General features: G+C 43.7%; 7 protein-coding genes and 1 pseudogene across 9 annotated transcripts in view; 6 read left to right on the plus strand and 2 right to left on the minus strand.

The window, feature by feature from the left end:
- LOC130140093 (uncharacterized) overlaps positions 1 to 25,508 on the plus strand; it is a 93,297-nt gene that overhangs the window by 9,848 nt on the left and 57,941 nt on the right. The gene's annotated exons all lie outside the window — the stretch shown is intronic.
- On the plus strand, positions 321 to 3,626 carry LOC115678202 (plastoglobulin-1, chloroplastic). The gene is made up of 3 exons (XM_030601541.2): positions 321 to 1,050; positions 2,436 to 2,631; positions 3,119 to 3,626. Exons 1-3 carry the CDS (start codon positions 434 to 436, stop codon positions 3,425 to 3,427), a joined length of 1,122 nt encoding a protein of 373 aa, XP_030457401.2. The 5' UTR covers positions 321 to 433; the 3' UTR covers positions 3,428 to 3,626.
- Positions 4,897 to 6,282, plus strand: LOC115678077 (probable calcium-binding protein CML17). The gene has a single exon (XM_030601383.2). The coding sequence runs from the start codon at positions 5,508 to 5,510 to the stop codon at positions 5,997 to 5,999; it is 492 nt and encodes a 163-aa protein (XP_030457243.2). The 5' UTR covers positions 4,897 to 5,507; the 3' UTR covers positions 6,000 to 6,282.
- Positions 7,054 to 8,587, minus strand: LOC115678078 (dolichol-phosphate mannose synthase subunit 2). 2 transcript variants are annotated; one of them, XM_030601384.2, is made up of 3 exons: positions 8,565 to 8,587; positions 7,494 to 7,608; positions 7,054 to 7,391 (listed from the first exon to the last, which is right to left on the minus strand). In XM_030601384.2, the coding sequence occupies exons 2-3, from the start codon at positions 7,581 to 7,583 to the stop codon at positions 7,239 to 7,241; spliced, it is 243 nt and encodes an 80-aa protein (XP_030457244.1). In that variant the 5' UTR covers positions 7,584 to 7,608; positions 8,565 to 8,587; the 3' UTR covers positions 7,054 to 7,238. The 2 variants fall into 2 exon arrangements, with proteins under 2 accessions (XP_030457244.1, XP_056174533.1); XM_056318558.1 differs by lacking the exon at positions 8,565 to 8,587 and adding an exon at positions 7,751 to 7,947.
- On the plus strand, positions 10,508 to 13,875 carry LOC115678075 (syntaxin-22-like). Its single transcript, XM_030601381.2, has 7 exons — positions 10,508 to 10,953; positions 11,455 to 11,548; positions 11,728 to 11,867; positions 12,070 to 12,144; positions 12,617 to 12,774; positions 12,862 to 12,962; positions 13,339 to 13,875. Exons 1-7 carry the CDS (start codon positions 10,766 to 10,768, stop codon positions 13,402 to 13,404), a joined length of 822 nt encoding a protein of 273 aa, XP_030457241.1. The 5' UTR covers positions 10,508 to 10,765; the 3' UTR covers positions 13,405 to 13,875.
- On the plus strand, positions 15,755 to 17,785 carry LOC115678071 (hypothetical protein At1g04090). Its single transcript, XM_030601376.2, has 2 exons — positions 15,755 to 16,003; positions 16,114 to 17,785. The coding sequence occupies exons 1-2, from the start codon at positions 15,895 to 15,897 to the stop codon at positions 17,667 to 17,669; spliced, it is 1,665 nt and encodes a 554-aa protein (XP_030457236.1). The 5' UTR covers positions 15,755 to 15,894; the 3' UTR covers positions 17,670 to 17,785.
- Positions 17,848 to 21,048, minus strand: LOC115678080 (heat shock factor protein HSF8-like; annotated as a pseudogene).
- On the plus strand, positions 22,389 to 25,429 carry LOC115678074 (uncharacterized). Of its 2 annotated transcripts, none has more exons than XM_056318550.1 (7): positions 22,389 to 22,571; positions 22,764 to 22,853; positions 23,274 to 23,428; positions 23,909 to 23,987; positions 24,332 to 24,451; positions 24,539 to 24,609; positions 24,718 to 25,429. In XM_056318550.1, exons 1-7 carry the CDS (start codon positions 22,458 to 22,460, stop codon positions 24,953 to 24,955), a joined length of 867 nt encoding a protein of 288 aa, XP_056174525.1. In that variant the 5' UTR covers positions 22,389 to 22,457; the 3' UTR covers positions 24,956 to 25,429. The 2 variants fall into 2 exon arrangements, with proteins under 2 accessions (XP_056174525.1, XP_030457240.1); XM_030601380.2 differs by having other exon boundaries at positions 22,392 to 22,571; positions 23,867 to 23,987.

The following is a 25,508-nucleotide window of genomic DNA, read 5'->3' on the forward strand; positions in this document are numbered from 1 at the left end:
GGAGGATAAATGTGTTATACAGATACAAATTTGAGATTCTTAGTGTTATAAAAAAAAGTTATGTAATAAATGTGTCACACAGATATAAATTTTGGGTTTTCTGGTGGCTTTTGCCCATCTTAAAATCGACAAAGGAATGATTCAATTGAACACAAAAAATTAATTTCCAAAGCCAATCGCACGTTGGAATTTCGCCTCATTCGCGTGGGTGAAAATATCAAAGAACTCATAAAAAGCTGAACACGAAATTTTCCCCCCCTTTTTATTTTTCTAATGTTTTTATTTATTGAGGCACGGCTAAACCGAGGAACAACCAAAAAAAAAATCTCAGCAAACAGTAGTGCAGAGATCGAGAGACGGAGAAGAGGACGAACTTCACAGCACCTAAAAACTCGAGCGCACGAACGAGTGTCAACCGAAGCAAGCGGCGAAGATGGCTCTCTTCTCCTTCGCACCGCAACCTTCCTCCCTGTTCTCCTCCGTCAGCAACCGCAACCGCAACCGCGAGCTCTCGGCCGCCGCGCCCGCCGCCTTCCTCAAGCCCACGCTCATCTCTCTCCTCCCCCCGCGCTGTCCCAGGAGGCTCTCTCCCTCTCCCCTCACCCTCGCTCGCTCCCCCGACGCCCCCGACGCCCCCCCCGAGCCGGACTCCTCGGCGGCGCCCGCGAACGTCACCGACGAGTGGGGCGAGAAGGCCGACCCCGAGCCCGAGGCGTCGTACTCGAGGCTCTCCGATTCGGACCCCCCGAGGGAGGACGACGAGTGGGGCGGCGGCGGCGGCGGCGGCGTGGAGGGGTACGTGGCGGCGGGCAACGGGACCCCTTCGGCTCAGGGGGAAGCGGCGGCGGTGGAGGAGGGGGCGGTGGAGGATAGGGTTGGGGATTTGAAGCGGTGCCTGGCGGACACGGTCTACGGGACGGACTTCGGGTTCCGGGCCGGGCAGGAGGTGAGGGCGGAGGTGCTGGAGCTGGTGAACCAGCTGGAGGCGGCGAACCCGACGCCGGCTCCGGTGGACGCCACGGGGCTGCTTGATGGCAACTGGGTCTTGGTGTAAGTTTTGCAAACTTGCTTAATTGTGATAAATCTAGTGTTTTTTGGTCATCAGTGTGTCGCTGATGTGAATATATCGTGCTGTTTTCTTATCGGTTTAAGGTTTTAGTGTCCCTTGCGCAATCGGATTAGGGCTTATGATGGATCTTCATTCCTGTTTCGCCAATGTTATTGGGCGCGGTGCACATTTCAGGCTTTCCTCAATTTGCTGCTCTTGTCACTTATATGCATAATGCTTATAGTATATGTCATACGCTTCTCGTCTCCTAGCACTCAACATTCGATAGAATAATCTGTCGCGTATTAATAGGGGTGATGAGCCTTGAGTGTCTGCCAAGATTTAAGAACAGGCAACCATCGAACAAATTATGCATTATAGCCGAGAATTGAGATGTTAGCTTGTGTAGATGCCTCTTTGAAGTTAATTGGTTCGTACATAGTGAACCTCGGAGTATTCATGTAATGAAACCCCTTCATGTTGTGGTTTTATGGGTTTTAGTCATTAGAAGGTGTAGAAAAGAGAATCCTCTCGCGTCATATCCTTCAATCCTATCAATTGGAGTAGTCGCCAAGTTGATTGTTTCTTAAGGTATTGATGTTGGTGTATAACTTACATGAGGAGGAGTTTTCATGACCAGTCGAACAAGCAGAGTTCATGTGTAGAGTGGGTGCTCATCGTTCTAGTTTAACTAAAGTTGGAACATATTCCAGTGTGACAGAAATAGAAAAAAAGAAACAGTAATGACCTGCTGATGTTTCCATGGTAAAGTGCCTCGTACTTGCTTTGCTAGAAATTTTACCTCGTCAAAGAGAGTAGCTGTATTTTATTCTTACGCTTGTTTGTTTGCACTTTACTGTCCTGAATTTTCTGATTATACATTAACTTCTGTTGGTGGACTTTTTACTTTAAAGGTGATAATGGGTTCATTCTTCTTGTTGTGTCAATACTCTAACTGGAAGCACCTATGCAATGCGTTATTCCCATCTAAAGGTTGTGCGAGGATCAAGCGTTGATTATAGTCTTGAAAGCAACTGAATTCAATGATGGGTGAATGTAATCTCTTGTCCTGTCTGAGAAAATAGTTTCCCTTATAGCAATTTGATGACACCTTATGCCGAGTTTTTTTGATAAAGCTTCTACTCTTCTTCTTGAAACTAATTGTTTGTCTTTCTTTTTACACCGAATCATTGATTTTGGTTTCATATAGCTCTAGCCTCACATAATATTTCAAGTTTACTCCATTGTGTTTTCATGTTTCATGTGTTCTGTGAAATTGTTGATCTCGCCGCCAGAAGAAATTGATGAAAAGAACCTCTAGTTTCAATATTATCTATCTGTTATGGTTATTAGTAGTCCATACTCAGCATTTTTTCCACTTCATCAGGTACACGGCTTCCTCCGAGCTCCTGCCTCTTCTGGCTGTGGGGGCAACGCCGCTCCTGAAAGTTCAAAAGATAAGCCAATCTATCGATACCAGTAGCCTCACAATTGTGAACTCCACCACACTTTCCAGCCCCTTTGCTACTTTCTCATTCAGTGCATCTGCGGCTTTTGAGATAAGAAGTCCCTCAAGGATTCAGGTAATTCTTGTCTGCTGCTCAATGACATAGTCTACAAATAGAAATCTTTTACAAAGCTTTTGCTTCTATGGAAACTGAAAATTTAGAGTTGCATTACTTTGAGGATCCAACTGATGTGATGTCTCCAGCTTTCTCATGTAATTCCTGTTTCATGTACGTGAATTCTCCGTTGCTGGACTCTAGACATTTATCGTGGTGAATTTGAATGGTGGAGGAAATTGTAGGCCAAGAATTACGATAAAAAATCGGTGAACAGTTACCATTTTCCAGGAAATCGTTTCAAATGCATCTGTAAACGTTACTATTTGTCTAGGGCCTAGGCAGTGAATCAAGGAGATGCTTTGTTAGTGAATCAATGTTCCTAACTTGAAACAATCTCTCTCTCTCTCTCTCTCTCTCTCTCTCTCTCTCTCTCTCTCTCTCTCCCCTTCCTTATCATCTTGATATCTGTTTGTTGAAAGTTCAGAGACGATTCATCTATGCGCAGGTTGAATTCAAGGAAGGAACCTTCCAACCTCCTGAGATAAAGCCGACCATCGATCTCCCAGAAAGTGTGAATGTCTTTGGGCAGAACATAAATCTAATGCCAGTGCAGCAATCAATCAGTCCTCTGCAGGAAGCCGTGGCGAGTGTTTCGCGTGCCATCTCCGGTCAGCCACCACTTAAGCTTCCCATTCCAGGCGAGAGGACCCGCTCTTGGCTTCTCATCACATACCTCGACAAGGATATGAGGATATCACGAGGGGACGGGGGTCTCTTTGTGCTTGTCAAAGAAGGGAGTCCTCTTTTGAATTAGTAACCAGACACCATTCATCAGGGTATAGGAAAAAGGATTTGGCAGATTTTCCCGTGCTTGTTGTATCGTCGACCAACATAGATATTCAGAGATTGAAACTGGTGCACAGACTTGTAAATTAATCGGGGACTTGCCCTTGTTGAGAGATTGAGATGGATGCAGAGCTAAGAGTAAGATCATTTGCCAATTTATAACTAAATGGTGTACGATGTTCTCGACGATCCACAGCTACATAGTTCGATTAACACTGATGAAATGCCCATTATTTCCGAGCGCCTTCCCTCCTAAAATCTGTTGCTTAGAAGTCGGTCTTGGCTTTCTAGTTTCTGATGTGTTCTCTTTGGCAGATTTGAATGGAAGTCAAGAGGGAGAATGTATGAGTGATTCAAATGCCCTTCCAAGTCAACTTGGAAAAGCAGTCTTGGACGGCGTTGAACCTTTGAATGCTACTTGGCATCAATCCCTTTTACGTGGAAGCCAAATTTGTCATAGCATCGGTGGTTATTCCTAGGAAGTAGGTGAAAGTGATGCTGCTAAGGAGTAGGACAAATAGTCACAGGTCTTGCCTCCAACTTTGCACCGAGATCTGAACTACTAAATTCTCATTGGACTGAGCCAGACAACTTGTTCCTTTTTGTCTTCCAAGTGTCTAGAAATTCTTGGTAGAATTGGTAAACTTTTTTTATGGAATAGATGGTATGCAAGTATTCATTAGGGTAAAAAAGCCGACTTTATCAGGTTCGCTTGCTGTTGGGAGCCATTGCGAATGGGCCAACCGTGGTTAAACCGACAAAAAGTACATTAAGAACGAAAAATAAGACACCAAAGATTAATACCATTAAAAATTTCAAACCGGTACGTTATGACATTTTTACTTAAACTAATTTTGATTTTATAAAAAAATCTTAAACTGGTATACCACCAACGTAATTACCTCAAATTAATTTTCGTGCAAAGAAATCCTAAATTGGCACACTTACACAAATTTTACCATCCTTTAAAATGCACACATGCTAACACATATAGATTTATCACATCCGATCCATAGTTCTCTACGTCCGATCAATCTTCAAGTCATCAGCCACGTGTCTTTGAGACGTATGCATTTTAACGAGGTATTGGAGGCAGTGCTAATAAAAGGGTAGATTTGAGTCAATGATAGGGTTTCTGTTTTATTATGAGACGAAAATTGATTAGAGGTTAATATGTCACACAGGTACAGGTTTGTGATTTTTTGTGAGATGAAAATTAATTTGAAATAAGTGTGTCATACTTACCCATTTGGAGATGAAAATTAATTTCTGATAAATGCATCATAAGGTTCAGATTTGGAATATGTATGGGTATTCATTTTATTTTCAGTAAAAAAGGAACAAAATCACAAAATTTAATGAGAAGTGGTTGACAGAATCCCAAGGATGACCCCATCAAAAGGCTAACGTGCACCAATCACGGAGTTGGCGCCTCTCTTGCCGCGTCTTATGAACTTTCTCTCTGTCCTAGCTGTTGACTTTGCTTTTCTCTCTCTCTTTTTCTTTCTTGTTTTTTTGATCGTAAACATTGTTGATCCATTCAAAACAAGAACACCGCCGAGTCTTGGACGCAGGAGTGATCTTCGGTCAATCCGATACTACGCCGTGTTCATCGATTTATAATGCAGCAGCAGCAGCAAGCAATCACTGGGGTCATGCTTACTCGATGACACCACCTCCCGCTTTTGCCGTTTGTATCCTTCGTTTCGAATGATCCCATGATTTGGTTTCGTGGGTCGATGCTAGTTTGGAGCATCCATTGAAACACCCGCCGTTTCCTTCCAGCAGACATCCCAAGATCCAAGAGAAAGAAAGATCGTCTGTCCTGGAGGAAGAGATGAGAAGAGGCGCCATGCAGGTTTGATTCTCGAGACAGAAGATGGGATCCCAATAAATCAAGCGAAACGTCATTCAGTTCGAGATACAGGGTTCTTCTTGATCTGCGACGTCCTTTTCCGTGTTTGTTAGTTGAAATCTTGACATATATACGTATATCTACGCGTTGTATAGTTGAAGAGAGAAACTTGGAACTGCCCGCCCATTCCAGCATGAGCAACAAGGAATCGGTGAAGCTAGACGACGAGCAGATCGCCGAGCTGCGCGAGATCTTCCGCTCCTTCGATCGGAACAAGGACGGAAGCTTGACGCAGCTCGAGCTCGGGTCGCTCCTCCGGTCGCTCGGCCTGAAACCGAGCCCCGAGCAGCTCGAGGCGCTCATCCAGAAGGCCGACACCAACAGCAACGGCCTGGTGGAGTTCTCTGAGTTCGTGGCCCTCGTGTTGCCGGAGCTCCTGCCGGCCAAGTCGCCGTACACGGAGGAGCAACTGAAGCAGCTCTTCCGGATGTTTGACAGGGACGGGAACGGGTTCATCACGGCAGCCGAGCTGGCTCACTCGATGGCGAAGCTCGGTCATGCGCTCACTGCGGAGGAGCTGACGGGAATGATCAGGGAGGCTGACACGGATGGTGATGGCAGGATTAGTTTCCAAGAGTTCTCGCAAGCAATCACATCAGCCGCCTTTGATAATTCCTGGGCTTAATTAGGAACATGGATGCTTTTGCCTCCAGGCTCAATGGGATTGTGTGTTGATTCCTATTTCATGCTAGTTATGTTGTATCTTTTGCTTTTCTTGAGATCATACAGATGATCCTACTACTGTGGCAGGTGAGTTTAGAATGTAGGATGGAGTATGATTTTGGTATGTCGAAATCAAGTCCGCTGTGGTTACGATAGATGGGATAAAGTCCGACCAAATTTTGGCAGATGATACGCCGACTTTGCTTGCCCTGATATATATTGAAATTCAAAGTTTTAGCACTCAATTTCACCGTGTTGGGAATCATTTTAACAAGGTTCCCATGTTCAAGAACAAGATATCGTCTAAAGTTGAACTGGGTTTTTCCAGATCTCTTGCGCTGGCGTCTCAGAGTAGTGGTAATAGCTTTCCAATGGGGCGAATATTGTTAAAGCTTGGTATTGTGCCTGCGAAACATATATTTCTGTCACATTCGCCTACTATCACGAACTCTCCCTTTCCTGCTTACTAAGACTAAGTATGCAGCAAATGAGGCGTCATTTCGATCTCTCGTGCCCGCCTACTGCATGACAATAAATACACATTTCAACATGCCGAGAATCTTAAGCAGTGACGTGTTAACTCGGAATAACATTCAAAAGTAGCAAAATCAGATCGATTTCACATTAAATTTGAGTGACCACTGCATACAGACTCGAAGGAAGAGACACGTTGTATGAATGTTGTGCACGCACTTGCTAACTTCCTCCTAGAGGAAATTATGCACAGATGGAGAGCCGGACCAATGTTCATTCTATGGTAGAAATAGTACATCATGGTTTCAACTGATTCAGACTTGCAAGGATCATAGTCGAGCTGTACAAGTTTCACTCAAAGTCACAGAAGTAGTCGTTCCTGGTCCAGTAGTGCCTAACAATAATCATCAGGCCTTCCGTTTTGCTCTGAAGGATGAAGAACAGGACCGTCTCTTCACATCAAAAGAACTTGAAAAAAAGATGTTTGATCAGCGATGGTCCCATTAATACTAACGGAGAAGATATGGATTGATAAACAAGTCTTTGAAAATATAGGAATCCAATTACTCTGCAAAAGATCCTTTTCCAATTAAAGATCCATCACAAGGAGTATCAGCCCACATGTTCTTCATTACATCCATCTGAAAAAAGATAACTAACTACAGAATCTATGTCCAGAATGTGGTAGTGTGAGGCCAAACAGAAAGGGAACAACAAAAATTGGTCATTACGCTTTCTTCTTTTTCGATTTGAGCTTCACAAACCCAATGAATACACATAAGAAGCATAAGAGTGCCACGCCCGCGAAAATGGGTATGAGTATTGCGTATTCCTGAGGTAGAAAGTACTGGTGGATGAAGTGATCACTATCCACAAAAGGCTGCAAAACGAAACAGAGGGATGTGTGTGAGCATGAAAGAATTTGCAAACCACAACATAGGCAGATCAACAAGTCCAGAAATTACAAGTCAGACGCACTTACCAGTATGATGACCCAAAAGGTGTAGTAAGTGAAGATGGATAAGCTAACAAGTGTTAACAGAAACCCCACCGCTCTATCCGCCAGTTCCATTTCGCATGCCCCTAGCCTCGAGCTACTAAAGAAAAGAAGATGCGATAGTGAGTGCATATACTCCCTCCTCACAGGAAATTATTTTCGCAATTAAGAGCAGAAATAGAGCAAATATATTTTGGGCACAACGAGTTGTTAATCGATAGCCTGTGAAACTGCTCACTAACCTCTGAAGAAACAGAAAATTGAACGCATCCAAGTAAAATCAATTCATTCTTTTTTCTCAAGAAACCTGATTGGGTTATCAACGTCTGCAATGTCGAAATCCCCGAAAAAGAAAAAATCATCGCAAAACCGGGTATATCAACTTTTGCAAGGACGAGCGAAAATATCCAATACCATCTCTACATAACCAATACAATCTTACAAACTTCGATCATTGCTCGAGGAGAGCAGCTAGCTTTCAGGAAGCATCACCTTCTACATCCTGAGTTACTGATCAGGCTACGCTGCGGAGCTTCAACAAAATCTATCACGTATAGTGTTTGCTTTCTCTTTCTCTAAACCCACGTACAGCTAAAAAGGGGCCAATATAACCAGAACACCATTACTGGGCAAAGACGCAGAGCATGACTCCTCCTCGAGCAATTTAGCTGCCGATAACTTCTTTTTTTAACACACGTATGACAACCCAAAAAGAAATGCGCTTTCTCACAATCAAAAACTAGCGTTCAAGATCTAAGGCTGGATAAAAGAAAAGCAAGATGAAGAGAGAGAGAGAGAGAGAGAGAGAGACGAGTTGCGCAGCAGATCAAAGTCACAGCAAACCAAAAACTACCAAGAGCGAAAACAAACACATCTCCTCCGTAAGTAATTCTTTTCTTTCAACGCGAGACGCAAATTTCTACGGAAAAACCTCCATTCAGTTTCTAAGTATTGCCGATTCGATGAAATTGCAAAGGTCTCAATAGCCGCGCACAAAAAGCAATCGCAGGCAAAAGAAATGATCTTTTTTTGGGGTAACAGGAAGAGAACTCTTACCCGGCACCCCCCGAAGAAACAGCTGAACGGCCGACGACGGTGCCGGAGGATGTTCCCCAGTACGAGATCGAAAGAGATGAAGTCGACCCGATTCGGCTCTGACACTGTTTGCCCAGGAACGGTGAATCATTCGACAAGGGAAAAAAGAAAGGAGTCTTTGACAAATGAAAGAAACTTAGATGGGCTTGGGCTTGGGCTTAATAGACTTGGCTTCAATTTGGAGCCACAATAGTGCCGATGGAAACATTGGGCTAAAAAAGATTGAGCTTAAAATTGAGATTCGGAATGGAACGGATTTTTCATGTTCGGATGCCCACCAATTCGGTTCTCGGTTCTAAGGTATACAGAGTAGGTTACAGGTTTCGAATATTGGGGAACTGATTCTGACGAGTAGGTTCTAGATCACTTGGAACAAGTCTTTGTGTTTTTTTACTATTCTATGTTTTCGCGCAATTCTGTAGTCCGATGATGAGCGTGTAATCTGAAATCACTAGTCCGAGCTTCCATTTCTGGCAATATTTATGACTTAAACTTTTACTTTGTTAATATTTTATATTGTTCGCGTGTCTAAATACGAGTTGTAATAAGTGGATTGTAGTAGCAGCAAATGGCGGTCATTAGAATTGATAATTCACTATAATTATTCAATTAATGTTATAGTTGGAACTTGCCTATAACAGGGTAAGTTCCAAATTCAAAAAGTTTGGGAACTGATTCGGAAGGTGGGTCTTGAGTGGAAACCACTCACCGTTAGCCACAAGGAACGATGTGAAAAAGAGGTACCTTTTATTGTGTGAATAAGGAATAAGGGCAGCCTCAATACAAACCGCGCTTGGATTTTTTTTCGAAGCTTCGGGTCAGAGATACAAAAAATGGTCATTCCGGCCAATTCGTTGCGATGATTGCTCAGAGAGCCTGTTGTATTTTCTGGACACATCATTTATTAAAGGGGAAATGACACAAACAGTCCCTAAACTTTAACCCAGTGTGCATTTTGGTCCATGAACTTTTAATTTGTTCAATGTAATCCCTAAATTTTAATATAGTGTGCAATGTGGACCCTGAACTTTTAATTTGTTCAATGTCATCCATGAACTTTAGTACATGTTTAATTCAGTCCCTAAACTATATGAAAATGTTCAATATAGTCATTTCCATTAATTCAAGTTCAGGGACTACATTGAACATTTTCACATAGTTCAGGGACTGAATTGAATATGTATCAAAAGTTCAGGGATGACATTGAACAAATTAAAAGTTCAGGGACCATATTGAACATTAGCTTAAAGTTCAGAGACTACATTGAACAGATTAAAAGTCCAGGGATCAAATTACATATTGGGCTAAAGTTCAAGGACCGTTTGTGCCATTATCCCTTTATTAAAATAACTGAAGTGATCAAAACCCAGCAATCAAGAAAGAATCAAATTATGCAATTTCTCGGTACGGCGTGAAAGCCTAAAAAAAGTCCTTTTCAATTCCGCGTCCGAATTCCATTCCCAACGTTTTTGCAAGGCGACACATGCGTAGGCACAACACAACATGTCTAGTTCGATTCAAATTCCTAATCATTCCAAATCCCCCCTAGAGATCGAAGGAAGTCGTTCCTCTCCCGCCTCGGGCCCCACTCAAGACCGCGACTGAAAAAAATCCGAAACGACCTGGCGGGGCGCTGCCTTAATGAGTACCCAAACAAAGAAAGAAGAGCCAGGACAAACCCTCCTGGCCCATCTCCGCCACACACGTGTCCCTCCCCACCCTGTCCCCCGCCGTCACTTTTGCCGGCGAAAAGGATGACCTCATCAATACTCGACCGTCCACCGGAAACCGCAAAACCGGAAAAGGAAATTCGGGAAAAAAAAGAAAAAGGGAGGGGGAGAAACAGGGGAGAAAATGGGGAAATTCCACCTCACCTTCGCTTGTTCATGCCATCGCTCTCCAACAATTGGCAAAATTTCGCATCGACAAAAGACCTGTCTGTCGCTCCCCCTGAATTCGCGGCTTGTAATGAGCCCCTAAAGTTGTCCGGTTCCGATCGGAAATTTCCACAATTTCTCCGAAATCCTTCGTCACTCTCTCGCTCTCTCTCTCCCCTTGTCCTCCGATTTTGCGCCGGTTGTGGATTTCCTGTGGGGGGGGGGTGGGCGGCGGGGCGGTGGTGGTGGCGGTGGCGGGTCTCCTAGGGCTTGCGGGAAGCGGCGATGAGCTTTCAGGATCTCGAAGGCGGCCGCGGGTCGGGATCGAGGCGGGAGGTCGTCAACGGCCGGCAGGACCCCACGCAGGCCGTCGTCTCCGGCGTCTTCCAGATCAACACCGCCGTCAACACCTTCCAGCGCCTCGTCAACACCCTCGGCACCCCCAAGGACACCCCCGAGCTCCGCGAGAAGCTGTGAGTCCCCCTCCCCCCTCCCCCCAATCTTCAATTCCGTTCGAATTTTTGGAAACGATTCTGTTGGTTGACGGCGCCGTGTTACCGAGGCGAGAAATGGACTGAATTGATCGTCGAGGGTGGAGTGGTCGCCGTCCTATATGATCATTTCGTTTGAGCTGAATGTGTCGAGTTCTGTAAATGTGCTGTAGTGGGGGGTTTGGTTTATCGTCTTGTGAGCGTGATTGTGCATGACGTTTCGGTTGAATTTGTTGGCCACTTGGATTAAGGGAGAAGTAGGGATGCTGTACACGCAGAATATGTATGAGTATCGCACGATTTTGTTGTTCCGATAGTCCTTAGCCGTGCTTCGATGATTTTGAAACCACTGTCTGTTTGAAGCTATTTCAGCATTCGTTGCTTTGTTGCGCAGCATTCTCATAAACTTATGAAGGGTTGCTATGGGTTGTACGCCTTAGTTTTAAGAAGCTCTTTTTTTTTTTTTACCTCCCGAATCTACAGGCGCAAAACGAGGCTACATATTGGACAATTGGTGAAGGATACATCAGCTAAGCTTAAAGAAGCGAGTGAAACAGATCATCATGCTGGAGTAAGCGTAAGTTCCCTCCAACACTTTGCCAATGGAATGAAGGAATTGATGATGCGTGATTGGATAGCCATTTTTTCCTAGTTAGTTGTCGTCGTTATTGACATTCTTACTCTGGGTACTTGCGCCTATAAATGTTTTAATTCAAACATTAACATGGAAAATTGAATATCTTTCATTGCTTGCAGCCCAGCAAGAAGATCGCAGATGCCAAACTGGCAAAAGATTTTCAGGCAGTTCTTAAAGAGTTTCAGAAGGCTCAACGGCTTGCAGCAGAGAGAGAAACAGCATATGCGCCGTTTGTTCCCCAGGCAGTACTTCCTTCGAGGTAATTTTTTCAGGATGGTTCAGTCTGTAAGATCTTCTGGTTTCTTCATTTTTTTCCTTTTAATTTTCTAATTCCATCCTAAGTGTGTTTCGACTAACTGCTGCAGATCATGAACAAGTGGTAGACTTTTTACTCCCACTTTTCTAATGCATATTCCCTGTACCTGCCACACACTATTAATTTTTCATGTTTGTGGATGCAGCTATACTGCCAGCGAGATTGATGCCAGTTCAGATAGCAGTCCAGAACAGCGGGCCCTTCTAGTTGAATCCAGAAGGTTATATCTGCAAATTTTTCATGTTCTGCTTTCTTGTGTCAATGCTTAAAACCTTACTGTTTGGTACATAGATGGTTTGATCTGATGTAACTTGTAAGTACTGCATATGCTTTATGATGCTTTTATGGGGTAGTTTTGTGTTGGCTCATCAGGACTGTCTCTTCTTCCCTCTTTATCTATACCCTGCCTGTTCATCTCACTAAATTTCATCAAGTTTTCGTTCAGTCCGTCTACATGACATCGTCATTTGATAAGAAAATTTGTTATGTTGAGATATTCTTGTTAACATCTAGTGCAAGTGGATCTACGTTGAAAGATATCAAATTGAAATACTGCATATTGATTTTTTTTTAAAAAAAACTGGTCAATTTTTTGTGGTTTATTGCTTTTTCTACTAGCTATAGTGCACATTAGTTGGGATGCGTTTCAGTGTGGCGAAGTTTTGAAATATTGTCGTGGACCTATCTTGCAGACAAGAAGTCCTGCTTTTGGATAATGAGATCGCCTTCAATGAGGCTATTATTGAGGAAAGAGAACAGGGAATCCAAGAAATCCAGAACCAAATTGGCGAGGTGAATGACATTTTTAAAGATCTTGCTGTCTTGGTTCATGAGCAAGGGACCGTGATTGGTAAGCTATGGTCTTTTCTTAGGATCTTCGATTTCTTAGTTTTATGGTCTGGTTGACTAATGAATTTTAACCAATCGATCATGACAGATGATATTAGCTCCCACGTTGATAATGCTCAGGCTGCAACTTCTCAGGGAAAGACCCTACTTGCAAAAGCGGCGAAGACTCAACGGTCAAATTCATCTCTGGTAATTCACGATAGCAATCTTGCTCTGCATATCAGAGTTTAAGAAAAAGCACATTTCGATGCACTAAAGCACTATGGTGGGGCATCATCTGACATGGTCTTTCATCTGTTTCCAGTCCTCTAATTGTCTCATATATTAGAAAACCATGTGCATATACCAGTTGATACTAAAGCGTATTTGGTATAAGTTTTGCTCATCTCATCTTTGTCGATGATTGATGCTGTTGCATTCACCACCTGCTTCCATATCTTTTACCTTTATTTTTCCTGTCAGCGCATGCAGCCGCTTGTGCTGACAAAAACCATCTTGTGATCCTTGCCAAGTTTACTGCTGAGATGCACGATATCATCTTAACTTCCATTCTATTGCCATGCAGGCTTGTTTGCTTCTGGTGATATTTGGGATTGTGCTTCTCATTGTGATCATAGTACTCGCAGCTTAATCAGGATTTAGCAATCCTGGTGGTATGTTGTGCAAACCCTACTGATCTGCTTCAGAAGGCAGTGACAAGGTGGTCGTCTCCCTGCATGGCTCTTCAATTGTGGCCTTTGTGCGACTCCATGGTTGAATGGATCGTCACCCTTCCAGTCTCATTTTCCGTATATAAATATCAGCTTTTGTCTTGGGCTCATTTTTTTGTTATTTTTCCCTTTCTTCTTCCCTGTGGCTTTCCCGGAGTTGGGTGCATGGGTATTGCTTCCGTTGTTCGGGTCTTGAATGTGGGTCTCGGACTCTGCGTGCCGTGGTTTGTTGTATAATTTGTCCTTTCCTTTCAAAAAAAAAAAATGAGAGTAACTAATTCTTTTCCGGTCTTATGGTGAGTGGGATAACTAGAAGGAATATACGTACCTGAGTTGTTTCTACGATATTTCTTTTTTCTACCTGTGACTTTCTGGTCCTGTGTACATCTGTATGAGTATTGTGCAACAGAGATCGGACACTCTTCTTCGCTGCATCGGCATGCATTTGATAGAATTGCTGTAAGATACAGTGAAACGATTAGAATCGACACAAGCTACGGATAAGCACGTTATTTACGCGTTCACCTAATTAATGATGCTTTAAGTAAACTAAAATCTAGTCGAGGATTTTGCTAGGAGTGAGCGTGGTACGGATTGGGCCAGCACCTAACTCAGGGACCAGCTTGCACATAGTTGGGCTTCAATTTTTAGAACCAGGTACTTACTTTGTTGACCTTAGGACTGAGGACTGGATCGACTCTGTGGTCCTTAGTTTATTTTAATTTTTGCATCTATTGAAATGACAAAAGTATTCTTTAAAATTTTTGAGTTGATGAAATTAGAAAAAAAAAAAGCACTTATACTTTACTACTTAACAATTAATAATATGTGGCATTTTTCATTTTTGAATGAGTTTTTAACTCTGCTAGAGTTAGAGCTGCTGAGATTGTCAAATTCATTTGTGTGAGTTGAATTAAGATCCTATAATGTCATATGATTATATCCACAAATTTATCTTCTTTGTTTCAAGCATGAGAAGGGAGATTATGATATTACAGTTTTTGTTATTGTTTTTTTAAATATTAAGATGTCTGTTGGTATTCATGTTGAGGTATTAAACATTAACAAAAAGAAATTGTTACTGTGATTGTCAACAAAATGCAAAATGAATGAATGTGGCCATTCAAGTTAAGATTATCGGCCTTTGTTTTTCTTAGAACTGAGTATGGAGGTACTTACCTTTGAGATGCAATTGTTGATTGTGAACAATAATTAATCTAACTTGCTAAGATCTTGGAGTCTCGTTGCTGATGATTGGCACCGGTGAAGATAAGCAAGCAGGGACAGAAAGGGAGAGAGTTGTTGCAATAGAGAGAGAGAGACATTAAGAGGTCGAGAAGATTATGAGATTGAGGGAGAGAGAGAGAGACTCGGAGAGAGGGAGAGGAAGAGGGCGAAAGAAGAGGAGGGGCTTGGCACTTTAGATTATATATCTAGGGTTTGGAAAATTAAAATTTACAAGGTTGGTCCAACCTTAGGATCAATGACTAACCTGCACGGTACAGATCTAGTGGCCCTAGGACCGTAGACTGACCTAGTCCTCTTGGAAACCAAACCAAGATCGGTCGGGTTGGGTCGGTCCAGGATCAACTCTGAACCGATGCCCACTCCTAGATATTGCATGTTTTTCATATGTTCATACCATGTGCTAAGCACGTCTTTTGCATGGTGAATGCCCATCTGCATCACATGCGAAGAGGCAAATTTTTAATACGTGAGAACCAACAGAGACAACGAACTAGACCTATCGCTGGCTATGTCCAAATGCAGCTTTCTATTTGGCAAGCATCGTTTGTCGGACCCGCATCACGCGAATGGTTAAACAGTTGAGTGCACGCAGGTTGGGAATTCAGTTGCAACCATTTTTGTCAGCCTTCTTTGATCGGGAGTCATTGCTTCAGCCCAATTTTGCTTTTCTCCGTCGCTTTCGACATCGACTTCTTCACTTTCCCTTGTTACGTCGAGTTTCGTAGACCATAATCAAGCGGAAGGAATGAATTGAAAGACTCACCCAACCATAAAAGCCCATCAATGATGACCGATTGTAGGACCCAGAAGAGAGCTTTAAGCAGGAAGGCTACGAAATTCTGCAGCAAGTGGAGGCTGAAGGAATTTATAAAGTATAGGAAATGACCCTTTTAAGCAGGCAAATCGACTTCTTGAAGTGGAAGAGAAGTTGAACGAGGTTCCGAAAGCATTTTTCAGAGACCAACGTCTTCTTCCTTGCACGATACATCCTCCGAAGGTTCTCTTAAAGTGTCCTTTTCTTTTGCCTTGTCTTTAATTTAATACATAAACAGAATACGCTTCTTGTCTCTAAGCACTATCCTCTCAGCAGTTCAGCGCCCACCATATATATCACTTCTCATTGAAACAGTTCGACTCAATCGTCGTTCATTCTTGACACGACGATGGGAAACTGCATCACTCTCTCGTGGACGGCGAATTCCAGGAGAAAAGGCGCTTCTCCCATCGAGACCGCTTTCAAGCTTCCTTCGCCATTGCCCACTTGGCCACCTGGTAAATTTTCTTCTTCCATTATTACTATCAGACATTTTTCTGCTCACAACATAAGTGTAAACGTGGACATATAGATAAAACGGTTTGTTAATTCATACTTGCTTGAGCAGGCACAGGTTTTGCACTTGGTACTATTGACCTAGGAGGACTAGTGGTGTCCCGAGTATCATCTCTGAACAAAGTTTGGGCTGCTCATGAGGGAGGACCGGACAATGTCGGGGCGACATTCTTCGAACCATCAAAACTACCGCAGGGATTCGTCATGCTTGCTTGTTATGGACAAGCTAACAACAAGCCTCTTAATGGATGGGTTCTTGCTGGGAAGGATGGGTCAGGTGGGGCTCTTCAAAAGCCAATAGATTATACTCTGGTTTGGAGTAGCGAGCCCTTGAAAATCAAGCAAGACGGGAATGGCTACATCTGGCTTCCCGTGGCCCCCGAAGGTTATAAAGCCGTGGGACATGTGGTTACAAGCTCGCCAGAGAAGCCACCCCTTGACAAAATCCGATGCGTTCGATTGGACTTCACCGACCAGTGCGAGACAGATTCGTGGATTTGGTGGCCTGACAAGTCGAGCGACACAAAGGGTTTCAATGTGTACAGCTTGAGACCAAAAAATAGAGGAACACAAGCTTTGGGCGTATCTGTTGGTACTTTCATTGCCCAAAATGGTGCGGATGATTCCCCTCTTGCCCTATCATGTTTGAAGAACAATAAGCCCAATTATACATCCTCCATGCCTAACGTTAGCCAAATCCAGGCAATATTTCAAGCTTACGCTCCGTTTGTGTACTTCCATCCCGACGAAACCTACTTGCCATCTTCAGTCATCTGGTTTTTCGGCAATGGGGCGCTGTTATACAAAAAGGGAGACGAGTCTAACCCTGTTGCTGTTGAACCCAACGGTTCAAACCTCCCACAAGGCGGCTCAAACGACGGTGCCTACTGGCTGGACCTCCCAAAGGACCAACCAGCCAAAGAGAGAGTAAAGAAAGGAGACTTACAGAGCTTCCAAGCTTATGCACATGTTAAACCGATGTACGGTGCGACGTTCACAGACATAGTGCTATGGCTGTTCTACCCTTTCAACGGCCCGGCTAGGGCAAAGCTTGAGTTGATCACTGTCCCATTAGGGAAGATAGGTGAACATGTCGGTGACTGGGAGCATGTGACCTTGAGGATCAGCAATTTCACTGGTGAGCTGTGGGAGGTCTATTTCTCACAGCACAGCAATGGAACTTGGGTCAATGCTTCCGAGCTGGAATTCCAGAGCGGGAACAGATTTGTGGCCTATTCTTCCTTGAACGGTCATGCTTCGTACCCAAAGTCGGGGCTGGTTTTACAGGGCAGTGGAGGAATCGGAATCAGGAATGATACTGCCAAAAGCAAAACGGTCGTGGACACAGGAGTTGCGCATTCTCTAATTGCTGCTGATTATCCAAGCGCATCTATAAGTTCACCTCCATGGGTCAACTATCTAAGGGAATGGGGTCCTAAGATTGCTTATGATACTGCAGAGGAGTTAAAGAAGGTGGAGCAAGTATTGCCTGGAAAGCTTAAATCGGCATTTGATAGTTTAGTGAAGAGTCTGCCGAGTGAGGTGTTAGGGGAGGAAGGGCCTACAGGTCCTAAAGCTAAGAGCAACTGGAGTGGCGATGAAGTTTGAGGATTAACCCGACTGCAGCTTACATAGAAAGGATTAAGGCAGACACAGAAGTTGTTTATGACTGATTTCTGCAGAAATTACACGTTTTAGTGCACATATTGTTCTTATCCAGTTAATGCCTGTGGCCCCCCTCGAGTTATTCATCCATTTGTTCATAGACTGTAAGCTACTTTAGCACAATGGCTTGACTTCAGAATCAATACCATCGAAAGAAAGTTTCCAATTCAACAGAAATACATTATACAGACATTTAAATGAGATTCGGTTCCCCAGGAAACTGGAATTCACTTGAGAATTTGACAACACTATGTAGGTTCTAATTGAAGAAAAAGTGCTCATCAACTAACAAAAAAATATGATTAGAAAAAACACAAAGAAAAAACTTCCAGTAACTAATCCAACACAAGTCAGTTACTTTCTAATCATGTGTAACTATCGTATGAAAAAAGGTCAGCATCCTTCGAAATCCCAGAGCCACTTTAAACCACATCTCTAGCGAGAGGGTGCCAGGAAGAAGGCCAAGGTATGTGTATATCCGCCACCGAAACTGCACTGAGTATTATGGCTGACAAAGGGCCAGCAATAACAGATGTGAAAGGGATGATTTAACGAGTGCTAAAAACTGCCCAAAAAGAGAAACACGAATGCTTATCTTCTTGCTCTGTTTTCGAACCTAATCTTGGATAATGTGAGAGCCACTCTAAATATCCCGATTGAGATCATTCCCGTTTGTTATTAGATGTCAGAAGGCCCATTTGTCGTGTGAGCGTGTGAGCTGATCCATATGCTGAGCTTTTTCCCATCCATTCTCCATTGGCTGCACATCATCTGTCGATTTACCTTCTGTTAAAGTTGATTCAATCTCCCCAAGCACCGGGCTTTGTACGAGAAGATCGTCCCAAAAGGAAGAATTCTCCAACAAAGCATCAATGTCAGGATCAGGAGAGAGATCATCAATATCTACCGATATTGATGCATTCAATGAAACCGGATCCATGAAAGCACCGGTTCCCGAATCAGTTTCCGCTTTACCCTCACCAGCAGTATCTGGAATCCTATCTTGCATCATATCTGGCAATGGAGAGAGCCCAGGGAAAATCACATCTTCCTTACCAATCAAGAGAGCCTGACAATCTCCTATTCCACCAGGCAAACTCACAGCAGGAATCTCACCTAGAGTCACCCGTTGAGATCGGGCAGTTTCAGGGGACATTTGCACTTCAGATATGGTAGCTGGGGGGGGCCTGTCACTGAAGACACCTGATGGTATAGGCGTGTATGATAAATGCTCCGAAGTCTGTGGTACCTCCTGCAGAGTTGCTCCAAATATGTGACTTAAAGAACTCCCGCTGTTCAATAAAGATAAACCATCACTGATTGGGAAACTGTCTGATGTTTATTGCAAGATTTTACATGAGGAGAAGCATCCAGTCCCATGATCTGCCGTAGCATAACCTTAGTTGCCTCGTTCATCGGAGGGCGATATCTAACAATCTGCCCATCTGAAGCAACGGTATCCTCATTCTCAGACACATCATCCTGCTTAAGCCTTCGCTTTTTGTTGCCTTCGGTTATTCGTCTGTTGTTCTCATTCTGCTGTTGTACAAACTGAGCCAAAAATCAGGGGCTCTGAACAGCCTTTGCCAGGAAGGACATCATCTGCTGCTGCCGCAACTCCATCCCATTAAGGCATTTGACCATCGCTTGTAATTGCTTCTCGGTAGCCTGCTGTTGTTGCCTCAACCTTACAATCTCCTGCATAAACACATTCTTGTCTCTTTTGAGCCTCTCAACCTCTTCCTCAAGCCCGAATTTTCCAACCTCCACACAAGCACTGCCCGATTTACTGTGTGATTGCTGTGTCAGCCGATGACCGTGTCCATGAGCAGGTTTTCGCCTATTTATAATCCTAAGCAGGTGTTTCTGACCTCTCAGAAAGCCTCATTGGCAAACTCCCACCGATCTGGATTGACTTTTCTGAAACCCTGTTTCACAGACGCAGCAGAGTACTAAAGCTGCACTAGTTGGGGATGAAGCAATGATAAAAAAAAGCATTTCCAAAAATATGAAGGAAACCGATATCTGAATTAATAGGTTGCATGCAAAAGACATACCGAGGCAATATAGTGTCGTGGTACACAAGGCCCAAAATTATGGGGACTCTAGGGAGTGCACACCGTACATACTTGTATGCTTTCGGAAAGCAATTTTTGTGACTCAAAAACTGAAACCTCCAGGTCATAGTGAACCAACCTCACCATAGAACCAATACTTGGAGGGAAAAAGGGGTGAAAACAGACAACAAGTGATTAAGCGCACAACAAGAGATTGTGAAACATTTAAGCATCACGCCGAAATACGCGGAAAATAACCCGAAATAATAGATCCTCGTATTGAACTTCTGATTTGCTCACAGCGGCAATATCACATATCCCTCTCGAGAAGGGAAAAGCAAAAGGCATGTCCAGGATTTATGCTGCACGTAGGTTAGTAACGAATCAAGAAGCCTAACTTAACAACCTTAAACTTAGGTTGAAGGAACAAGTTCTTGATCTCTTTACTTTCCAACTAATCAACCTTCGGCTCCATTTGTTTGCTGAGAAAAGCGGAGAGAAGAATTAGCAAATATGCATGTCCCGATACAGTTCGTCGACTTCCCACTTACAAATTTCTCCCATCAATTCATCAAAGACCGCGTCTACAAACACAAGAAACAGAAAAATGCCATACTCCTAGATTGCTCTCACCGCTGTCAACAAAAACATGACCACCAAGACACACCAGGAAATGCTTAATAAGCAAAATGGACAACACAGAGAAATGTTCATAGTTCTTAGCTAACCACACACGCAGACAAAACCAAACAAAAGATCCTCTTTCAACACTCCAGACCCAACCCATCCTACGAGAACCAAATTTTGGGGGAAAGAAAGGAAAGAAGCAAACTTCACGAAAACCCAGAACAAGAAATCGAGGCAAGTGCGTACATAAGTGTTGAGCTGCCTGACGAAGCTGGAGAAGTTGCTGTGCTTAAAGAGCTTCGGCACGACCGGGTCCGTCGCCGGGTCGTCCACAATCTCGTACGTCTTGCTAAGGAACGGCGGTGTCGCGCCGTTGCGGAGATCATTCATCGGAGCCGGAGGCGGCCCCTTCCCCCGCTGAGCGTCTCCGACGCCGTCGTTAGCAGCGCCGATTTCCACACACACACACACACAGAGTCTAGTGCTCAAGGGGAGGGAGGCAGCGATGGGGACATGTGAGGGTGGCAGTCAAAGGCCGAACTTTGATCGCCGAGAGAAGAAGGCGAAGAAGGCGAAGAAGAAGAAGAAGAAGAAGCAGAGGAGGAACGATTTCGTTCGCGAGGAGGAGGAAACCAACCAGGACGTTGGAAAAGGCACGAAGCGGTCGAACCTCGGCGAACGGAAAGGGCCACGGTGGACGATAAAGTATTTTTTACTTTTCTGAACAAAAGGAAAAGCATTTTTACTTTCAGCCCAACGTCCAAATCTATTGGTAAATTCCAACTTGCCCCCAACATTCTGTACTTTTTTGCAATCTGTCCCACTTCCAAATTTCCATCACAGAGAGGAAAAAAACTAGGGGTGAGCATAGTTCCAGGATAGAATTTGAAACCGGAGAACCAGACCGATGGGAACTGTCTAGTTCCGAGTTCCGCGTTCCAAGACATGCAGGAGTTTTCGGGTTCAAAAAATTGGGAAACTTATTTTAACGGTTAGGTTCCAGTTCTAGATAGGTGGAACCCGAAATAAGTTTTTGTATTTTTCTTAATCTATGTCTTCGCGTGATCTTATGGTATCCCATGATATCCGTTGACGAGTGTATAATCTGAAACAACTAGTTTGAACTTTCATTTTATAACTGAGATTTTTGTTTTATTAATGTTTCATATCCTTCGCGTGTCTAAATATAAGTTATGGTCAATGGATTATAGCGGCAAGTGGTGATCATTAAAGGTAATGATTCACTACAATCGTTCAATTAATAATATAGGTAGAACTTAGGTAGACCTTGGAACTGACCCTGAAACCTGTGACAATGTAAGTTCCAAGTTTTATGGTATGTAGGGTAGGTTCCAACTTCCAAAAAATGATGAAAGTAGAACCCGTACGGAACCTATAACCACTCACCCCTAGAAAAGAAAACCCCAAGCCATTCGCCCCAATTCGACTTGTCCTAGTTTAAATGGTGACGACGGACCCGTCCAAAGTCATCAAAGCCACATAGGGTACCAGTCAAAGCACGGCGACATCGAGGTTTCGCTTGGCCTAAAAAATGATCACTCATATCGCTCGAAATAATTAACCAATGATAACTATTTTTCATTATCGATATTGATTTATATCTACACATTTTTGCAGACGACGAAAATTTTATTCGTTCATTCAATTTTAGGAAAATATTTTCTAAATCATTTATTTTTCGCGAAATAAATAAAGTCCGTGAGTAAAATAAGAATCACAACTTCTAATGAAATGAAAAATCAATTACAAATGAAAAGGTAGACGTACAAGTAATTGATTTTCTATTTAGTATGATTTTTAATATTTTTTTAAATCTTGCGATTCTCAAACATTTCAAAATGCGCACATATCCAAAACAAACGTGCCTTCGACAATTACTATTAGAAACACAGGGGCGCTATTGAGAAAAGGCTAAAACTACGGGGGGCAAAATTGAAAATTCCCCACATATATAAGTATCGCGCCCAGTTGCTTTCGGGGGGCGGCGAATTTGGGCGCGAAATCAGTGCGCGCGCGAGCGAGGGAGATGAGCTCGACGGCGACGGCGGCGGCGGAGGAGGCGGCGGACCTCCTCTGCCACCTCGACAACGTCCAAGGCATCGTCGACGCCCTCTCCTCCGTCCGCTGGAAGCGCCACCAGGTCTCTCTTTCCTCGACTTCTCTCTCCGATCAACGCCATCCCCTTCTTTCTAACCGGCGCTTCACCGTTTCGAACCCCACAAAGCTCGAGCTTAGGGTTTTCTCTTTCGCCCCGTTACTTGCCGGTATGTCTGGCGCAATTTTGGGGGGTTCCTGTTGACGATTTGTGTTTTTGATTTGATGTTCCGATCAGGACGCGGTCGTCGAGGTGTCAGAGCACGGCATTGTTCTGATCGTCGAGGAGAGCGGTTGCCTACAAGCCAAGGTTTACCTGCAGCGCGAGGTATCTTTGCTCTCTACGCTCGCTGTTTAGTATCATGCGTAGTTCGGAATTGATCTCTGAAACAAGCCGAGCACTTGCTAAGCTATAGTTGATTTGCTTTGGAAATGCGAAATTGCCCTGTTTTTCGCCCCTTTTGGCATGTCCACTTATTGCTGTGAAGAGTGAGTTACCGTTTCTTGCTCGCTTCCGACCTCTTAAAAGCACCGATTCTCGGCAAATGGCAGTAGCTTGACGTGTGCCCGACGTGCTTGGTAGTGAATGGCTAGATGCTTCTGAAGAACATTTCATCGATTGCATGGCGTTCAGAATCTTATATTTGGCGTGGTTTTGTATGCATCTGTTTCCTTCTGCACCAAACATGGGTAAGGTTATCGTTTCCGCATGGATTGATATCTTTCATCGCTCTCCTCCTGTGCGTAGCTGTTTATCCGCTATGATTATAGCGCGCAAGGGCGGCCTCGGTTCGGTGTGGGTTTGGGCCTCTTTGTCGACTGCTTGAGCACGTTCTCGGTTCCCGGGCATTCCAACACTATCGAGATCCGTTATCCAGGGCCTGACATGCAGCTTCTCCTCAAGTATGTAATACTTTTTGTATCTCCCTATCCTGAATGGGGTTTAGTTTGGATGGATGATTAGTGCTATTCAAGGGCAGAGCTTTACTAGACACTCAGTTATCTAGGCTTGTCAGTGAGCGAGGAGGGGCTTAGAAATGAGGTCCAGGAGCTGATCATTTTTCCCTTCTCTTTTTCTAGATAAATGAGAGCCTTATTGGTTGTCCAGTAGAGGCATGGATAGGCAGGAAGTGATGACAATATGAATGCATCTGTGCCTTTCTTATCACTCTCTTGTTCCCACATCAATATTATCACTCTTGCAGCCATTTTACATGCCATATTCTTTTCCAGGTCTAGTAGAAGGATGAGAATTGGATTTAACATCTGATTTTATGGATCTGATTAGTTAATTATTGAGATAAAACCCCGGCACCTATTGTATCTTTGATGTAATGTTAGGTCTATTGATTCGCTCGACGCTTGCATTTATGCTGAGATCAGGACAAGGATACCTGACACAGTTTCATGGGACTATGACTTTGAACCTGCAGGAAGTTCACCACTCAGTTTCACCGTTAAGGTATCATCTCCTATGCGTTTATCACCACCAACCCGCCCCCCTCCCCCTCTTGCCTCCTTCCAAAGTAATTCATTTATGTCCTCACCATGCTCCATCTCTGAATTACATTTTTGCTAATGCCTATTTTGGAACCTGTTATTTTAAGCATTCAACAGTAGGTTTCATTCCGTGTTTTTCTGATGAACGATTCGTTGGAGAGAAATGACGAGGTTTTCCTAGTGGTGTCAAGGATATGGTTATCTAAATACAATATGTGAAGTTTCTCGATAGGCAATAGTGAGTTCTGGAATGTCATTGCTGTCAAAATAATTGAAATATTGAAATTAGAGGATTTCTATCTGCAGTCTGCAGCATTGAAAGAAGCCATTGATGATCTCGAATGGCCAGGGTCAAGTGTCAAAATCTCTTTACAACCAGCACCTCCTTCTGTTATGTTCAAAGGCGAAGGACATGGAGATTTGCAGGTGCAGTATGGGTTAATGTATGAGAAGGCTAGTTTTGAATGACTAACAGTGCTTGCACACACTCTTACCGAGTACCATGTCCTGCAGATAGAGTTCATGTATTATGCAAATACAGATCTCCTGATTGCATTCCACTGCGACCATGCAGTGTCCCACAGGTCTAATATTTATTCTGCACAACATTTTAAGTACTCAGACGAATTTCTTGCTATCTTCACTTTCTCGCTTCTAATAGCATCCATATATCATGACAAATGCATGTATAGGTATAAGTACAAGTTTCTCCGTGCAACGACTTCAAATTTACCAAGCAATGTCACTAAAGATAACAGAGGAAGCAAGTTGACCATTGGGAGAGGTGGAATGTTGAAAGTTCAGCACTTAGTTTCGGTTGCAAGATCTTCTGCTACGCACCAACACAACGCTTCTGGTTATCAGCAACCCAGTCGAATCGCTTATGTCGAGTTCTTTGTGAAACCAGAGGTCGATGGGGATGATGCGTAGGGCTTCTCTGACTACATTAAAACCAGAGGAAGATCACCAATGATTCGTATGCCTCTCCAAAGCAAATTTAATTAAGCTATACATCGGTATCTGTTCACACCATGGTTTTTCTGTCTGTTCAGTAAAAGCAGTTAGCCCTGCATTTTGATCCATTAGATTCAAAGGGGCCAGTTCATCACATCCTGGGACTAAATTGTTCATTTCCGCCCTTCTCTGGGTAGGAGTGGAGGCACAAGGATAGGCTCATGTGTGGTTGCTGAAAATGATGGCCAGTGTTTATACGAGCGAAAGGATCACAGTAGAAGATACATCCTTTCCTAGTTCCGGCCCTGCTAAAGGTGCGACTTGCACATGGTATTGGGTGTGTCCAAGTTCGTGCAACATCCACTGTATTTTTTGTCTGATTTGCATATAAGGAATTTGGTTTGCTATGGAATATTCTGGTTGAGTTGAGTTATTCGGCCTGATTTGAAATATTGACATCGTGAGTTGAGGTATTCTGAGAGGGGTCGCCGGCCATCGCCCGTAGGCCGTGGACCACTCCTCCTCTCGA

The sequence above is a fragment of the Syzygium oleosum genome, unplaced genomic scaffold (assembly GCF_021117445.2).
Source record: "Syzygium oleosum isolate NSW1041296 unplaced genomic scaffold, Sole_v2.1 Sole_v2.15, whole genome shotgun sequence".
Classification (NCBI taxonomy): Eukaryota; Viridiplantae; Streptophyta; class Magnoliopsida; order Myrtales; family Myrtaceae; genus Syzygium; species Syzygium oleosum.

Excerpts from the sequence above, each read along its gene's own strand:
- LOC115678202 (XM_030601541.2), top strand. The coding sequence starts at position 434 with ATGGCTCTCTTCTCCTTCGCACCGCAACCTTCCTCCCTGTTCTCCTCC. Across the intron at positions 1,051-2,435 it reads GATGGCAACTGGGTCTTGGT|GTACACGGCTTCCTCCGAGC; the intron begins GTAAGTTTTGCA and ends CCACTTCATCAG. Across the intron at positions 2,632-3,118 it reads GAAGTCCCTCAAGGATTCAG|GTTGAATTCAAGGAAGGAAC; the intron begins GTAATTCTTGTC and ends ATCTATGCGCAG.
- LOC115678077 (XM_030601383.2), top strand. The coding sequence starts at position 5,508 with ATGAGCAACAAGGAATCGGTGAAGCTAGACGACGAGCAGATCGCCGAG.
- LOC115678078 (XM_030601384.2), bottom strand. The coding sequence starts at position 7,583 with ATGGAACTGGCGGATAGAGCGGTGGGGTTTCTGTTAACACTTGTTAGC. Across the intron at positions 7,392-7,493 it reads CCTTTTGGGTCATCATACTG|CCTTTTGTGGATAGTGATCA; the intron begins GTAAGTGCGTCT and ends TTCGTTTTGCAG.
- LOC115678075 (XM_030601381.2), top strand. The coding sequence starts at position 10,766 with ATGAGCTTTCAGGATCTCGAAGGCGGCCGCGGGTCGGGATCGAGGCGG. Across the intron at positions 10,954-11,454 it reads CCCGAGCTCCGCGAGAAGCT|GCGCAAAACGAGGCTACATA; the intron begins GTGAGTCCCCCT and ends CCGAATCTACAG. Across the intron at positions 12,963-13,338 it reads AACGGTCAAATTCATCTCTG|GCTTGTTTGCTTCTGGTGAT; the intron begins GTAATTCACGAT and ends ATTGCCATGCAG.
- LOC115678071 (XM_030601376.2), top strand. The coding sequence starts at position 15,895 with ATGGGAAACTGCATCACTCTCTCGTGGACGGCGAATTCCAGGAGAAAA. Across the intron at positions 16,004-16,113 it reads ATTGCCCACTTGGCCACCTG|GCACAGGTTTTGCACTTGGT; the intron begins GTAAATTTTCTT and ends TTGCTTGAGCAG.
- LOC115678074 (XM_030601380.2), top strand. The coding sequence starts at position 22,458 with ATGAGCTCGACGGCGACGGCGGCGGCGGAGGAGGCGGCGGACCTCCTC. Across the intron at positions 22,572-22,763 it reads TCCGCTGGAAGCGCCACCAG|GACGCGGTCGTCGAGGTGTC; the intron begins GTCTCTCTTTCC and ends TGTTCCGATCAG. Across the intron at positions 24,610-24,717 it reads GACCATGCAGTGTCCCACAG|GTATAAGTACAAGTTTCTCC; the intron begins GTCTAATATTTA and ends ATGCATGTATAG.